This window comes from Rattus norvegicus, chromosome 10, assembly GCF_021556685.1.
Source record: "Rattus norvegicus strain SHRSP/BbbUtx chromosome 10, alternate assembly SHRSP_T2T, whole genome shotgun sequence".
Lineage (NCBI taxonomy): Eukaryota > Metazoa > Chordata > Mammalia > Rodentia > Muridae > Rattus > Rattus norvegicus.
Genome location: NC_141543.1, coordinates 63,501,419 through 63,517,406, shown reverse-complemented (window position 1 = coordinate 63,517,406; position 15,988 = coordinate 63,501,419). Strand labels below are relative to the sequence as shown.

Genomic DNA, 15,988 nt, shown 5'->3' with positions numbered 1-15,988 from the left:
CGCCTCTGTTGTGGTTAGCTTCATGGATGTGTGACTGAGATAACGTACCAGGCCCATACATAGAAAATCCCTGCACTGGGCACTGAAATTCTGCTTTTCTTTCTTCCCGCAACCCTGTGGCCTTAAAGTGCTCTACCACTGATTTCTGTCCCAGCCCAGACACACCTTGGGCTGTTTTGTCCATTTTATTTTACTAGCTAGCGCCCAGGCCAGCTCAGTGACTAAATTTGGGGGCTCCAGGCTTTCACTTTGCATGGGCTCTGCAGATGATAAGAGCCCTGCTTCTTTCCTTGTGTTTCAGGGCCCAGGTACCCAGATCTCCATCCCAGGACAGCTAGGTAGAGGATTAGATGCTAAACCTTCATGGTGAGCCTTCTCTTCAGAGACACGGCTAGTCCCTTCTCACAGCTGTCTCCTGGTACCACCTCAGGAAGCTGGTTCATATCAAGCACCAGATATGCCTGGGTGGCAGGAACTGAGGAAAATTGTAGGGAGGGGATAGAAACCTTTGAGGTGGGCACAGGATTGGAAATGGGATAGATTGCTGGGGCCAAGGGGATAAAAACATAGCAAGAGAGAAATCCTAGTGAGAACCACAGGCACTGCAGAATTGCCAGTAGGTATTTGCCAGGGACTCCGGGGGACGAGGGGATCCTGGGATGCAGGCTCCAGGCTTCGCTCTGTCTCATCCCACCCTCAGCTCCCTTTTCTCTGAGATGACATGTTACATGATTAAATTGTTGCGCGCTGCTCTTAAACTGCCAAGAGTGGAGCGGAAAGCAGGCTGCTCCATGAGACTCAGGTTCATTCTGCTACTGGGGTGTGGTTCTGGTCTTGAGATCCCAACTTCATGTTTCTCTTATATTTTTGGTTATGAGCCTAGCCTTTAACGGCCGAGCCATCTCTCCAGCCCTAACTTAGTGGCTCTCAAAGCCCCATGTTTAGTAAGAGATGGATTCTGGTTCTGGGATGGGATCTCAGACTTTTAACTTTGCTAGTTCCAGGTGGGTGGCCCCCAGTCGTCACAGAACCAGGGTCCCACAGGATTCAGAAAAGACACTACCAGCTCCAATCCCCCAGACGCACGCCTTTATTTCTCCACAAGAAATGATCAGCAAGTGGGCACAGGGCTCTGTTCCTGCCAAGCCATCCCTCCAAACTCGGTTTCTCTCTGAGGCCCCTCCAGAACCTGCCAGAGGGGAGGGAGGATGGGCAGGAGAGTGGGCAGGTACACATGGAGTTCATCTGTCTTCTGGGTAGGCTGAGGGGACTTTTGCTACCAGGTGTCAGGACAGTGATGTGAACCTTGATTTACATATAAAATAATCATATTGTACACAGTCAGGGAAGAGCTAAGTCACACTGACAGGCGCTTTCTCCGTTTCCCATGATGCTTAGCTAGCTTTTGTCAAAGGAGCAACAGCAGGGTTAAGAGGCAAAAAAGATCCCAAAGACCAATACACATTCATCTGATAGACCCCCATCAGATGCTTCCTTTCAGTGGGGAGGTAGGGGAGGATTGTGGAGTCACTTCCTAGTGACATCTCTCTGACTCAGACATGCATGATAGGAAAAGAGGGCAAAGAGTAATGCCAGGGGTCCAGGAGGTTTAGAATCACCCAGCCCTGCAGCAAGTGACACGGTATCACCCCAGGCTTCGTGGCAGGAGAAGCTGACATGGACCCAGGGATGCCTGGAGTCTCAGGCACCAGGGGCATGGACTGTAAAGTTAGGATCCCTGAGCCAACCTGAGCCGAGGAAGTGAGCCTCAAGGTGGGACTAGTGCTGAGCCCAGCCAGCCAGTGGAGGCTGACTCCTGGGAAAGGAGTCCTTGTCCAGGCCTGCCCCCGCTGCTCCTTATGTTCCTATCTGTCTGTGATCCTTCAACTCCCTGGGGCCAGCAGATACATAAACAGACACAGGAGTGGACTTGGTGGAAGCTGAGCCAAGTGGAAGGGGCTGCCCCTCATGTTCACAGCTGGACCCAGATGGTCCCCTCGGACTCCTCCTTCCCAGAGCTGACCAGGCTCCAGACCCAAACTAAGCAAGAGGTCAGAGTCAGTAAGACGGCCCCCATGAGCCCTCCATCAGGGCAGAGGCACTAGCTACCAAGCAAATGCCCACCTCCGAGCAGGGGAAGGCTGCAGATCTGTGGGGGAAATGGGTGGTGGCCCTTCAGGCAGCTCTGGCTTCTCAGCTTCCCCTCCTGGGCTCAACTTCTGGGCCAGAGCTGTAGGGAGGACAGGAATGGAGACAGGACCCTGGAACAGGGCCTAGAAATGGCCGGTGTTGTTTCAGGCCTGTTACGTTCAGCAGGAGACAGGTGGCTGAGTGAGGAGGCAGGGGTGGGACCAGGACAAGTGCTTGGACATGATGAGTCCGAGGGCCGAACTGGAGACCCCCCTCTGCTCTCAGGATTTACTTCAGGTCCTTTTTTTCTGGAGAAAGAGAGGAAGAAAAAACCCTGAGAAATCGTATTAAGACAAGGAGTGAGATATTCTAGGTTGCCCCCTTCAGCTCCTGTTTCAGCCTCTTATCCTCCCCCACTTTCTAGGGCCTGGAACCTTCTACACATCGTTTATCCCGAGCCTCAGTGGCACTCTGGAGATGCAGCCCCCAGGAATCCAGCCACTCTCTCTATGTCCCTTCAATATTCCTGGAGAAAACGACCGTTTGGGGAGTGCTCCCCATTGCTGTTAGGTCACAAGCAGGGAGTCCTCCTTGCCTCCTCCTCCTCCTCCTCATCCCATATGTGGTCTGATTTCAACTGAACACAGGTCTCAAGCAGGCCTTCACCTTCGCAGCCCATACAGGGACTAAGGACCCACCTCAGTCCATCTTGCCTAACTACCTCCCTTCTGATGCTGGCGTCATACAACCCCCCGCACCCCAGTCAGCCCCCCATCCTTCACATGGCTCCCATACCCTTAAATGAATTCTGGGTCCGCCCTGTACCTTGAGCTCTCCCAGATCCATCCCTCTCAGCTTCCCCATCCCAGCCTACAGGCCTTCTGACAACCATTCAGTCACACCTGAAGAGCGCCAAGTGTGGAGAGAGAGGACCCCTAGTCCCAGAGCTGACCCTACATCCACAATTCTCCCTAGGACACATCCTCATAAATCACAGAGAAACCACAGGCGTCGGGCCTCAGTAAAACTTCCCTAAAAGGCCACTGAGCTGGCTTGGGAACGTAAAGGGTCCCCTCTCTCACCCCCGCCCTGTCCAGCTTTAGGAGGCCCAAGGGATTTCGGCCGCCTGCCGGCCCAAGGCAGAGCTGTCTGGACTTCCAGCAAGCACATCACTCCCCAGAGGCAGCCACAGGTGCCCAGCCCAGGACCCTCCTGAAGACCTGGGTCACTTCATTTCAAATCAAACTTCTTTAGTGGTCACCATTTCTGGCCAAGAAGGTTGGTAAAGGTGTGGCTTGGGGTCACTTCACCCTGGGCCAGGATTTGGTTTCCTTCTCAAGCCTTGCAATCTCTTTAGCTTCTACTCCAGTGTCACATCAGTATCTTTCCAATTGTTACCTCCCCACCCTACCCCATGCTTTCACACCTTTTGTGCTCCCTACTCCCTGGGAATAACCAGGCATTCTGGGCTTTCAGTGTCCTCTGGGCTTCTCTTCACAGGTACCAGTTCTATTATAGACACCTCAGCCTCCACCTGCCAGGTTCTACCCTACCCATGAAATCTCCTTTAGTCCAGATTCTTCTAGTAATTACCCTTAGCACCAACTGGGCAGCCCTCTAATCTCCCCGACCTAGGCATCCCCACTCCTGTTGAGCCCTGGAACCCAGTGTGGATTTGTACCCCAGACACAGGGCTCCCCCGAGGGAATGAGAAAATTTAGCCACGGGGACAAATTTTTCATTTTCAAATTTCCTCAAGAAAATGTGCTGAGCTCCTTGGTTGCTGTGGTCACCAGGGGAGAGCGCTGTCTCTCAAGGAAGACAAAACAACTTCCGGATGCTTCTCGAGGGAGTCTGTCTGTGGGCTGCGTGTGGAGGGAGGGGTTTCCTCCGGGACCCTCCCTTGCTGTCTGGCCACAGATGAAATTCTGAAGCTCAAGTCTCATACCAATTTCTCCCAGGCCTCTTCCAGGGTCCACCAATGGTGAGCCCAAAAGAACCATATATGGAGGGAGCTGAATGACCTAGTTCAGCTGCCCTCAGCCCCACTCATAGGCTCCCTGATCAGACCTCTCCAAAGAAGAGGAGAGGCTCATTGAGACCTTTTGTAAAAGGGCTTTTTTTTTTCAGTATTCAGTAGATTTGGTTAGCATGCGGGTGTGGGGGCCTTTACGGAATGACAGGCATGGAATTTATTTATAGCCTCCAGTATTTCCTGGATCAGGGATCACATTCCATCTAAAGTCACCCCCAAAGTCCCAGATGCCCAAAGCAGGTCTTAGCTAGCTGCTGAGACCAGCCCAAGTCTCTCTCTAGCTTTCTTCTCCGGACCTAACCCTGATACTGTCCATCTCTCCTGGATGAAGACAAATTCTTCTGTTTGTTCCCACCCATTAAAATGACACCCAGGAAGCCAACCCCGTGTGGCATGAGGTCCTGGAAGCGGCTGCTTACACCAAGCCTGCATAAATGTCTCAAGAACACCTGGATACAGACCGGCCAGTACAGGGGGGTCAAAGGCCAAGGCCAGGACTACTGCAGCGTCTTATCCACACTTGGGTGGATACGGCAGGTGGGGCAGTGAGGGCTTGTGGGGGGAGAGGGTATGGCAAAGTGAGGAAGCTGAGGCACTGTGGCCCTGAGCAGTGTTCCCAGTAGACCCAGTCAAGGCTCCTACAGTGAAAGACACCTCTCCCGGCAAGTCCTTGGGTTGGGTCATGGTCACCGAGACCCTTTGTGTCCTCCATTTCATGATCAAAAAATAGCTCTCCTACCATGCACCTTGCATCCAGTGTAATTCGGGTTTGGGGGGAGGGGCAGAGGCAGACTGGGAGCAGCTGGGGAGGAAGCAGAAGGGGCTGGCCTCCCACTTACCATCCACGTGATGCCTGGACAGATACTTGAGGGCCTCGTCAAGCAGGATGACAGGCAGAGACATCTGAAGCACCACCCCCCACTGTCGACCACTCAGTGGGGTCACCTGGAAAATGAGCTGGGGGAGGCAGGGAGGCCCGGTTACAGGCTGCCAGCTGTGTACCTGTGTCCCTCACCAGGACTCCAGTGGGCTCTTCACAGGCGTGGACCTGGAGGCCCTTCCTTCACACCTTTGCCTACTGGGTTTCCCAGAGGAAGTGCTATCGCCCTGCCCAACCAGTCTTTCCCTGTCTTCCATTCAGGTCCCGGTGGTCCCCTCAGCCAAAGAGCTCCACCGTTTCTGTCCTCTGAAGGTAGGAATCTATCTGTGGAATGATGGCTACACACATCTCTCCCTGCTGTCTGTCCTGACCAAGCCTAAGAAGGCTGAGCCCTCAGTTGGGACCTCGGTGGACTACTTGATGCTTGTGACCCAAGGAACTAAGGAGGGAGGAGGCATGGCGGTAACTCACGGGCAGAGGCGGCACCAAAAGGATGAGAAAATGCAGGGCCATGGACATGACCACAGCCCCCAGCAGCCAAGGGTTCAGCCAGGGTGGCATACGCAGCAGTGACTGGTTCTCTGAGACGCTACGAAAGGCACAGGGACTCACTCAGGACAGGATGTCAGGTCGTGGTGGGTCCACCCACCTCAGCAACCACCTCTCTACCTAGGCTGTAGAGCCAGGCTGGATGTTTTGCTGCACATCCTATTGACCCTAGAGGTCCATCCCAGGGCGTGAGCCCACTTTCTCTGTCCCCGAGATTCAGTCGTGGACCTCCATTTCACCATACCTCAGATCTTTCTTTTCTGAAGTCCAATTCCAGCCCCACTGAACCTGTTATTGGCCTCTCTGATCCAGAGACCTCAATCTTCAATCTGCTTAGATCTCAATCCAATTCCAGTCTCTTTTGGCCTTAGACCCGGTCTGTCCTGGACTTCTCTGCCTACCTGTTAAGGGCGTTGCACATTTCAATGGTCACAAGCACAGATAAGGCCATGGTCGTGGGGAAGCGTGACTCAAAGACCTCGCAGTCGATGCCGGCAAACAGTGGATTGTCTTCAGAGCACTTCAGGAAGTTCCTCTGAGGATGAGGTGACAGGGTCCGGGAGAACAGCTGTTACTGAGGTGCTGGACAGAGGAGAGGGAAGCCTCCCCACAACTGAGGATGAGTAGTGAACTCAGCACTGCAAGGGATTGGGTCAGAGAGTGACTATCCTGGGTGGGAATTTGTGGATCATGGGAGCTGCTGGTTTTTAGGCTGGGGAAGGCAATAGGAGGCTATGGGGTTGGAGAAGGGTCTGGGCTAGGACTCGTGGGACTCTGAAATGCAGAAGTTGTGTGTGTGGGAGGGTGGTCAAAATAGACCTTATAAATACATGAAGCAATTACACATTTCAATCAGTTCCATTATGTCTAAATAGGACTAACCTCCGGAGCAGACAAAACCTACAGTACCCTCTTCAACGGACATTGACACCATGCAAGGTTCCATTCCTATCTGGCGTCTGCACCCTGCTCCCTGCTTATGACACAGAGCATGATTGCCAGGGCTCAGCCTTAACACACACTTCCTCTGTAATTAACGAGCTGTCAGTGCCACAAAGGAAGTGCTCCTCCCACCCTTCATCTCCAGGGACCTTTCTTTTTGCTCACTGGCTTCGCTCAGTGTCTCCTGCAGTAAGACAGTGAGGATGTCTGAGAGAACTCTTGACTCGTTCTCTCCCACACCATCAGGGTGAGTATGAACATTCATAACCGTTAGTCCACTTGGGTCTCCTGCACAAAATAGCATTTTTGCAAGTCTGTTTCTGAAGATCTTCTGAGGATCTTTAAGGCCAGGGCTTAGCCACAGGCATTGCACTGTAGAGACAAATCCTCCAAGAGAGATCTCCTGTCCAGGGACAGATGGGCAGCCTTGGCTTTGTGCATGAGCCCCTGCTGCTGCACTGGAGAAACCCTACTGACAACTATGGCCTGGATTGATTCCTCCTACAAGCTGAGATTACATCCCTACACCCAGTTTACTGAGTGCCATGAATCAAACCCAGACTGTCAGGCGAGTTAGGCAAACACTCTACCAATTGAACTGAAACTTCAGCTTCTGAAACTGGGTTGGATCCTTTAAGGGGTCATATGACTGAGGATGGGTGCGATGGTTTCTGTTAATTGTGGACTTGACACAATTTAGAATCATCTGGAAAGTGTCTCAGGGAAGGAATCTGTAGACCAGGTTGGCCTGTTGGGAACTGTCTTGGTTATGCTAATCAGTGTGGGAGCCCCAGTGTGACGCCAGGCAATAACATTTCCTGGACCTGGGTAGTAGGAAAACAGAGAGCCACGCCTCCAGCTCAGCAGCACGCACCTCACTTTCCTCTTTGACGGTGCCAGAGAACTGGGTATTATTGTTGGTTTTGATTTTTTAAATGCTTTATTTTTATTTTATGTGTATTGGTATATGCATATCTGTGTGAAGGTGTCAGATCTCCTGGAACTGGAGTTCCAAGGAATGGTGAACTGCTGGGAATTGAACCTGGGTTCTCTGTAAGAGCAGCCAGTGCTCTAACCACTGAGCCATCTCTACAGCTTTGGGTTTGAGTGTGTGTGTGTGTATGTATGTATGTGTGTGTATGTATATGTATGCATGTATGTGTGTATGTATATGTATGTATGTGTATATATATGTATATATGTATATGTGTATGTATGCATGTATGTGTGTGTATATATGTATGCATGTATGTGTGTGTATATATATGTGTGTGTATGTATGCATGCATGTGTGTATGTATGTATGTATGTATGTATGTATGTATGTATGTTTTGCCTGCATGTATGTCTGTGCATCACATGAATGTCTGGTAACCTCAGAGGTTATCATATCCCCTCGAACTGGATTTTGCAGACAGTTGTGAACTGTTACACATTTGCTGAGAATCTAACCCAGGTCCTCTATAAGAGCAGCCAGTGTTTTTAACTGCTGAGCCATCTCTCCAGCCTGCTTTTGATTTTGTTTGAGACAGGGTCTCACTATGTATCTCTCGCTGGTCTGGAACTTGCTATGTAGACCAGACGAGTCTCACAGAAATCCACTTGCTTCTGCCTTCTAGGTGCTGAGGTTAAGATCCCAGTTGGCAGAATTGTTTTTAAAATACATTTCCTTATGATTTACTATTAGTAAGTAATTGATTTGTATATGTATTTTGATACCTATATGCTTTGGATCATATACAAATTTCTTGGGTGAGAAGGGGTTTCAAGTAGAAGAAGTTTAGAAGTCATGAACCAGGGGGTTGGAGGGGATACCCTGGTATCTAGGAGCACTGGCGGCTCTTCCAGAGGCCCTAGGTTCAATTCCTAGCACCCACATGGCAGCTTATAACTACAATTCCAGGAATCTGATTCCCTCTTCTGGCCTTTGCAGGGAGCAGGGACACATAGTACACAAGTATACAAGCAAGTAAAACACTACACAAGAACTTAAAAACAAGCAGAATCATTATAAAAAGTCAGAGTGTTCTCTTTTGGGAGCATCCCCAAGGGTCCCTCTCTTGAAATCTGACACTCAAGGCTGGAAAGACGGCAGAGACAGACAGGCCTCTGGGGCTCACTGACCACTGGCTTGGCTATGTCTATGGATCTAAGTATGAGTTCCAGGTCCAGTGAGAGACGCTGTCTCAAAATAATTAGGTTGAGAGTAATCAAGGAAGACACCCATTGTCAATCTCTGGCCTCTGCACACATGTACACATGTACCCACATAAACAATACTGCACACACACACACACACACACACACACACACACACACACATACACACACGGGGAAGGGGAGAGAGAGAGGGAGAGAGAGAGAGATAGAGAGAGAAAGAGAAACAGACAGAGAAATACAGCAGACACAGATACAGACACACAAACACACAGAGACAGAGAGACAGAGACAGAGAGAGACAGACAGACACACAGAGAGACAGACACACAGAGATAGACACACAGAGATAGACACAAACACATAGAGACAGAGAGACAGACAGACACAGAGAGAGAAGAGACAGAGACACACAGACAGAGACAGACACAAACACACTGACAGACACACACAGAAAGAAACAGAGACAGACACACAGACACACACACAGAGAGAGAGAGACAGACAGACACAGACAGACAGCAGACAGACACACAGAGAGATGCCAGTGAACTCTTAGCCTAAACTCCCCACTGAAAACCTTGCCACCCTGAATAGGAGTCCCTGCTTCCACAGCCACCCCTCAGACTGCCAGCTCTTTGTAAAGACCCTCTGACTAGCACTTCCATAACCTCAGTAATTTGTGCCTAGGCCACAGTGAGTGTTTGATGGACATTGCCCAACCAAGTGGCTGAATGAGGGGAGGAAGGACTGAAGGATTGCTGAGAAGAAAACATCCTATCAGGTTGCCTGGAGACTTAAGGAGATGTCTAATGAGACTTTTAGGTGTCAGTTTCTGTGGCCAGGCAGACAGCAGATCTGAGATGAGATGGAAGAGAGATTGGTGTGGGGAGATAGCCTTGGTGTGGGCCTTGTGGGTTTGCACAGGGCCTGTGAGAATCTCAGAGGAGGTAAACAGCATTTATGGGGTTGGATCCCAGAAGAGAGGAAGGAGATTCCTAGAGATTTGGGATCCTTGTTCTAAAACAGCCATTCTCAGCTGTTCTTGGGAGGGGTCAAATGGCCCTTAGCATAGGGGTCACCTAAAACCATGTGTATCAGATATTTATATTACAATTCATAACTAGCAAAATTACAGTTATGAAGTATCAATGGAAGTAAATTTATGGCTGGGGTCACCACAACCTAAAGAGCTGTATTAACACATAAGGAAGAGTGAGGACCACTGGTCTAAAGGACAGGTGAGGACACAGTGATGGATGGACGCACAGGCCAAAGCTACCACTGGAGCCAGAGGTGCTGGAGTGATCAAGGATGACCTGATTCCTGGCTGAGGACCAGAGAGAGAGATGGTAGCCTGTGAAAGAGGTGGGGCTATGCTCTGTACTGTGGTGAGCTGAAAGGATTGGTCTCGTGGGCTCGAGGGCTGCCGAGTGCCAGAACATGAGCCTGGGGCTGCCTCCTCCCCTGCAATGCTCTGAGGAAGGCAACACCCCCCTCAGCAATCCCTGTGCATGGTTCTGTATATCTGCTTCAAGCAAAGGGCCAGAAGGACAGGCAGCAGCAGAAGGGGTCGGCTTGTTTCCAGAGCTGAGCTAAGCTAAGGCTGCTCCACACTGCAGGCACCTGCCAGTCAGGTGACTCTAGAGATCAGTGGGCCTCGTCTGAGAAATACTGTGTGGATGGTGTGTCTCTCTCCCTTTCATCTCCTCAGTTTGACCTTCAGCCCGAGTCCCACCATTTCAGGGCTCACACCTCTGGGCCCTCAATGTTTTGGGGTTCTGTGGAAAAGGAAAGACACTTCTGCACAGTTATGGCCCCAGGTCCCCTTAAATGATTGCCAGAGAGTAATACTTCCTTGAGCTGGGGTCTGTGCTGGCCCTGTGGGTTTCCTGGGCCAACCAAGCTACTTGGAGGATGGAGTTCATACTGGAGATGGGGAAAGAGAGCTGCAGGCCAGCTAAGTCTCTCTCTCTCTCTCTGAAGCTCCCTCAACCTCATAATCCGTAGCCCCACCTGTCTGGCCTCTACTTGCTCACCAGCTGATGGAAGGTGACTTGTGGTCCCTCAGCGTCATACAGGAACCACCAGGTGGCGGCAGCCACTGTAGCCAGGCCTACGTACACTGTGGACAGGGAAGAGAGGACACTGTAGTAGGCAGGTGAGGTCCATTGCTGTACACATTCCCTTCCCAACCATCCCGGGAATTTTCCTCTCCCTCCCTAAGCCATGGTTTGCTAACATCTATCCTGTGCCAGTGGTAGGCCCTCAATTGGTAACCTGATAGGCCATCCTTTTAGGCACAGTGACTGGACCAATCTGTACTAATAAACACAGGATTGTGACTGTTATAAAAATTAACCTGAAGTCTCCCAGGGCTCAGGAGATGGCTCAGTGGATACAACTGAAGATCCGAGTTTGGGTTCCCGTCACCCACGTAAAAGGCTAGATGTGACTATGTGTGCTGTAACCCCAGGACCATAGGTTTGTAGGGATACCAATGAGAGGATTGCTGGAGCATGTTGGCCAGTCAGCCTAAGCCTCCCCACCCCACCCTCCAAAAGGACAAGCTCCAGGTTGCTGAGAGACCCTATCTGAATATGACAGACCCGACCATGGCCTGCATCCAGCCATAGCTTGTGCCTAGTCTTTTTAGTCACATGAGCCCATAGAGTCTGTCAGCTGGTGTTGGCTAAGTTGCATTATCTGTAGTCTGAAAACCTAGGATGCTCCTGAAGGCTGGAGCCCTGCTCACCTCCAATAGCCAAATAGCGGAAAAAAAGCCAGCCGCTGATGAGAGCCTCCCGGGGGTTCCGAGGCAGCTTTTCCATGATGTCCAGATCGGGTGGGTTGAAGCCAAGGGCTGTGGCAGGTAAGCCATCTGTTACCAGGTTCACCCAGAGCAGCTGCACAGGGATCAGGGCTTCGGGCAGGCCCAGAATTGCTGTGAGGAAGATGCTAAAACCAGAGTCATGGGCTCTAGCCCAAGCAGGCCAGCCTCCACTAGAGGGTCCAGCTCCAGCTCTCACCCCAGGCTGAAGGAGGGGCCCTCCACAGCTTCCTCTGCAGCCCAAGAGTGAGGCGGGGGCATGAGTACAACAGGACACCTGCCCTTTAGGCTTAACAAAGGACAGGAGGGGGTGTGTGCACTCATATCACATGCCCGAGTGTCAGAGATATGCAAACACCCGACACCTGTCATACAATCACATGAACACAAGCAATTGCCCATGCACTGGCCCAAAAGTGAGAAGGTGCAGAATCCACGTGCATTAGTACACACGAGCTCACCGTGTCCTACAGGCATCTTTCTCAGGCACACAGAAATGGGAACACAAGCTCACTCTGTTATACATCCTGTCTGTGTTTATACTCAACAGTGCGTTAGAGTACACATGCGTTCCTAAGCACACAGACCTCTCACCTGAACACACTACACACACACACAGACACACACACAGACACACACACACACACACAGACACAGACACAGACACACACACACACACACACACACACACACATACAGACAATGCATGCATACAGTAGACACCCTGTGGCCCTGTGGTGAAGTTGCTTCTCCAGTCTTACGGGTCTCAACAGAAGCTACGAAGAGGAAGACCATGGCTGGGGGGAAGGTAGAGGATGCTGGACTACACCACAATCCAGGGGTGGCCCTCTCAGAAACAGAGTTGGTTGGTACAGGGGTTTGGGAGGAAGGAACATGGAGCCTCACCAGACAACCTCGCCAACATTGGAGGAGATGAGGTAGCGGATGAATTGCTTCATGTTGTTGTAGATGGCCCTGCCCTCCTCCACTGCAGCCACAATGGAGGCAAAGTTGTCATCAGACAGAACCATCTCCGCTGCCGACTTGGCCACAGCAGTGCCTGAGCCCATGGCGATGCCGATCTCTGCCTTCTTCAGGGCTGGTGCATCATTCACCCCATCGCCAGTCTGTGGGCCGGGCCAGGTAGGACACACCTGAGAAACTTGCCTACTTCCCCTTATCCCACGCAATCCTAGTGTTAGGGGATGTCCCCAAGGACAGAAGAAATGGTGAGGTCAAGAATGAGTTTTGAGAGTAAGCTTGAAGTCTGAGCCACTCATAAAACAGAAGCAGGAGGATAACAAGTTCAAGACCAGCTTATGGCCTGTCTTGAAATGAAAGTGAAGAGAGAGAGAGAGAGAGAGAGAGAGAGAGAGAGAGAGAGAGAAAGGGTGTGATCTTATAAACTAGTTTGAGAATGAGATTAGAGAAGGCAAGGGATGTGGGCTAGGATAGAACTGGACAAAAGCCTAGGTCTAAAGATCATGATGAGGCAGGGATAGGGATGAGGTGGACCAACACTGAGGACAGGTGTGAAACTCAAGTTGGATATGGACTAGACCATCAGACTGAGATTAGGGGAAAAGTCAATCCAGGGATGAGCTCATGATTGTGGCCCAAGCTAAGGGGTAGATACATACTAGTCCAGGTGAAGGACAAGTTCTAGACAGGACTCAAGCTGAAGGTAAAAAAACACAATTTAAAGTAGAAGTTGGAGTCAAGTCATTGTCCTCATGATCAGTGACATCATCATCAAGCTTGGAAGCCAAGATTGGAGACCAGGTCAAGATTGAAGTCAGCATAAAGATCTCAACAGTACAGGGGAATCAGAGTCAATGTCTGCGATCAGTTCTGGGCCGGATCAATACTCAAACACATATCAGGATTGAGCTTAATGTAAACAATGAGAGGCGCAAAGGGCCGGGGTTCACCTCAGTGGTAAAGCACTCGATTAACAAAAACAGTTGGAGATCAAGGTCAGTGTAGAGTCAAGGTTGACAGCAAGACTACGTTACAGCTGTAATCAAATTAAGCAGTTCCCAGGCTCTACCCCTGTAGCCTCACCATGGCGGTGATCTCATTAAAGGACTGGAGGTTCTCCACGATGCGAGACTTATGTGCGGGTTCCACACGGGCAAAGCATCGGGCGGTGCGGCAAGCCTGGCGCTGCTGCTCTGGGCTGAGGTCATCGAATTCTCGGCCCGTGTAAGCCTTGCCCAACACATCCTCCGTATCCCCAAAGATGCCAAGTCGGCGGCAGATGGCCACAGCTGTCCCTTTGTTGTCCCCTGTGATCATGACCACTCGAATGCCCGCCCGAGAACAGCGTGTGATACAGGCAGCCACCTCTGGTCTCGGTGGGTCTAACATGCCCACGCAGCCCACGAAGGTCAGGCCTGTCTGTGGGGAGGGGGCAGAGGCAAGCACAACATGAGTCTATCCTTGATCCGTTGCGAGACCAGCCACTGCGAGAAGAATCTGGCTCGCAGCACCCACCTCGTACTGTACAAACTGACTGCAGTCATCCAGTTGCATGTCCTCCTTCCTTGGGGGTGTGTCCCTGGTGGCCAGTGCTAAGCAGCGCAATGTATCAGAGCCTGAGCCCCAGTCTCGGATCTTGGCCAGGATATGCTCTCTGGAGGTGGCGCTTAGGGGTACTGTTCGGCTTCCCACGCGGACTGAGCTGCAGCGCTCAATTACACTCTCAGGAGCTCCCTGCAGAGGGAAGGGGAGGAGTCAACTCTACCAAGCTAAGACCTTAGCCTTCCCTGCCACTCAATAAAGCCACTATGGACAAAGGCCTACAAAGAGAGCACAGACGGGAAAAACCAACCGTTCTTCCTAAGTTCAAAGAGGGAACCTGGTGGGCCTCACTCTGAGAAAACCTAAGCCATGGACAGGCAAGGTCACAGCTGACCACTCAGGATCCGGTCTCTACCAGCCCACAACTGAGAAGGCTTGCTACAACATTTGCAGGTCTGGGTGAGATAAGCATCTCCCATGGGAACCTGTGTCTCTCCCTGCTTGCCTGGTACCAATGGGATTCTCATTCTGTAAGGGCCCCACCCACAGCAGCACAGAGGCACACTAAGCTCCACCAGGGCACTTGAAAGAGGATGCGCAGTATGGCAGGTGTGACCCTGGCAAGGTAACTTTGGTGGAGGGGTGACTGACTCCTCAGTTTCATCCGGGTCTCACCATGGAACTCACCTGGGCCTAGGATTGCTTTCTGGCTAGACCATCAGTAGCATCTTCCTCTCCCTTAGCTTAAAAAACCCAGGACTACCTTCTCTAAATGGCCAGGGTTCCCAGGATGGAAGCCCTGTCCTTTTACAGGCACTAAGACCTTCCTTTTGTGACAGAGCTAGGGATGGGGTCCCTCTGTTAGGTGTGGAAGTGGCTCTGGACGGCTGGGGTGAGATCTGTTCCTTTCCCTTCCCAGGTCTCAGCTTCCGAAGAATAGGAATACCAACCACATCACCACCAACCACCTGAGGCAAAAAGGGCTTCTGAGAGATTCCAATGCAACTCTGTCATTCTCATAGGGTACCTCTCTGTGGAGAGGAGCACCAATGACCCCAGAGTCCTGTGAGAAGGCAGTAGCCCTCAACCCAAAACCAAGTCTGTGGTCCCTTCATCACTGGATTCTGTTCCCAGTTCCCTGTGGCATGCTGACCACTCTCACTCCAGAGCCATAGCACTGACAGTGGGCCTCACAGCTCCCTGAGCCTGCCCACGGCTGCAGTCTGTGGGGCTTTGTTTGTTTGTTTATCTGTTTCTTTCCTCCTCCTCCTCCTCCTCCTCCTCCTCCTCCTCCTCCTCCTCCTCCTCCTCCTCTTCCTCTTCTTCCTCCTCCTCTTCCTCCTCCTCCTTGACACAGGGTCTCATGTAGCCCAAACTCCTGAATTCAAACTCATCCACCTCCCTCTCTCCACTTCCTCACGTGCTGAGATTATAAGCATACACCATTACACTTGGTTTATGTCATTCTGGGGAACAAACTCACGGCCTCTTATACTCTAGGCAAACACTCTACAACTAAGCTATACTCCCCTGGGTATTTTAGAGACTGAAAACCATATTGCCTCCCCCTGCCCCCTCCACTCCCCCAAGTCCGAAGAGAAACCCCAGGTCACACAGGCAGACCCCCACCTTCACAAACATCTTGCTGCCCTGGGCCTTGGGGTCAGCACGAGTGGGTGTGCAGTACACAGACATGGACTTCCGGTCCCGGGAGAATTCGAGGGTGAACTCCTTCCGCATGAGTTGCTTGATGACCTGCAGGGTCCAAGCAGGTCAAGGCATAAAGGACAGAGCTGGTTACTCTTACTTGCTCCTCACTAGCCACAGAGAAGACTCTTGTTCCCTGCGGTCTAGCCTCTATACTTCTCTGACTCTAGAGCTGTTCAAGGCTCCCACCTTTCTCTCCCAGAATGTGTGCATTTCCCAACTGGAAGCCTGCATG

General features: G+C 51.4%; 1 protein-coding gene across 2 annotated transcripts in view; it reads right to left on the bottom strand.

Annotated features, from left to right (window-relative positions):
- Nucleotides 1-1,067: 1,067 nt before the first annotated feature.
- The window catches only part of Atp2a3 (ATPase sarcoplasmic/endoplasmic reticulum Ca2+ transporting 3), a 30,705-nt gene continuing 15,784 nt past the window's right edge, over nucleotides 1,068-15,988 (bottom strand). The window contains exons 11-20 of one of the 2 annotated variants that reach the window (XM_087569937.1): nucleotides 15,676-15,801; nucleotides 14,020-14,238; nucleotides 13,588-13,923; nucleotides 12,430-12,650; nucleotides 11,449-11,651; nucleotides 10,733-10,818; nucleotides 5,996-6,129; nucleotides 5,517-5,634; nucleotides 5,005-5,122; nucleotides 1,068-2,438 (exon numbers count right to left, since the gene is read on the bottom strand). In XM_087569937.1, the coding sequence (XP_087426063.1) occupies nucleotides 2,419-2,438; nucleotides 5,005-5,122; nucleotides 5,517-5,634; nucleotides 5,996-6,129; nucleotides 10,733-10,818; nucleotides 11,449-11,651; nucleotides 12,430-12,650; nucleotides 13,588-13,923; nucleotides 14,020-14,238; nucleotides 15,676-15,801 (1,581 nt within the window). In that variant the 3' untranslated portion in view covers nucleotides 1,068-2,418. 2 annotated transcript variants of the gene reach the window in all.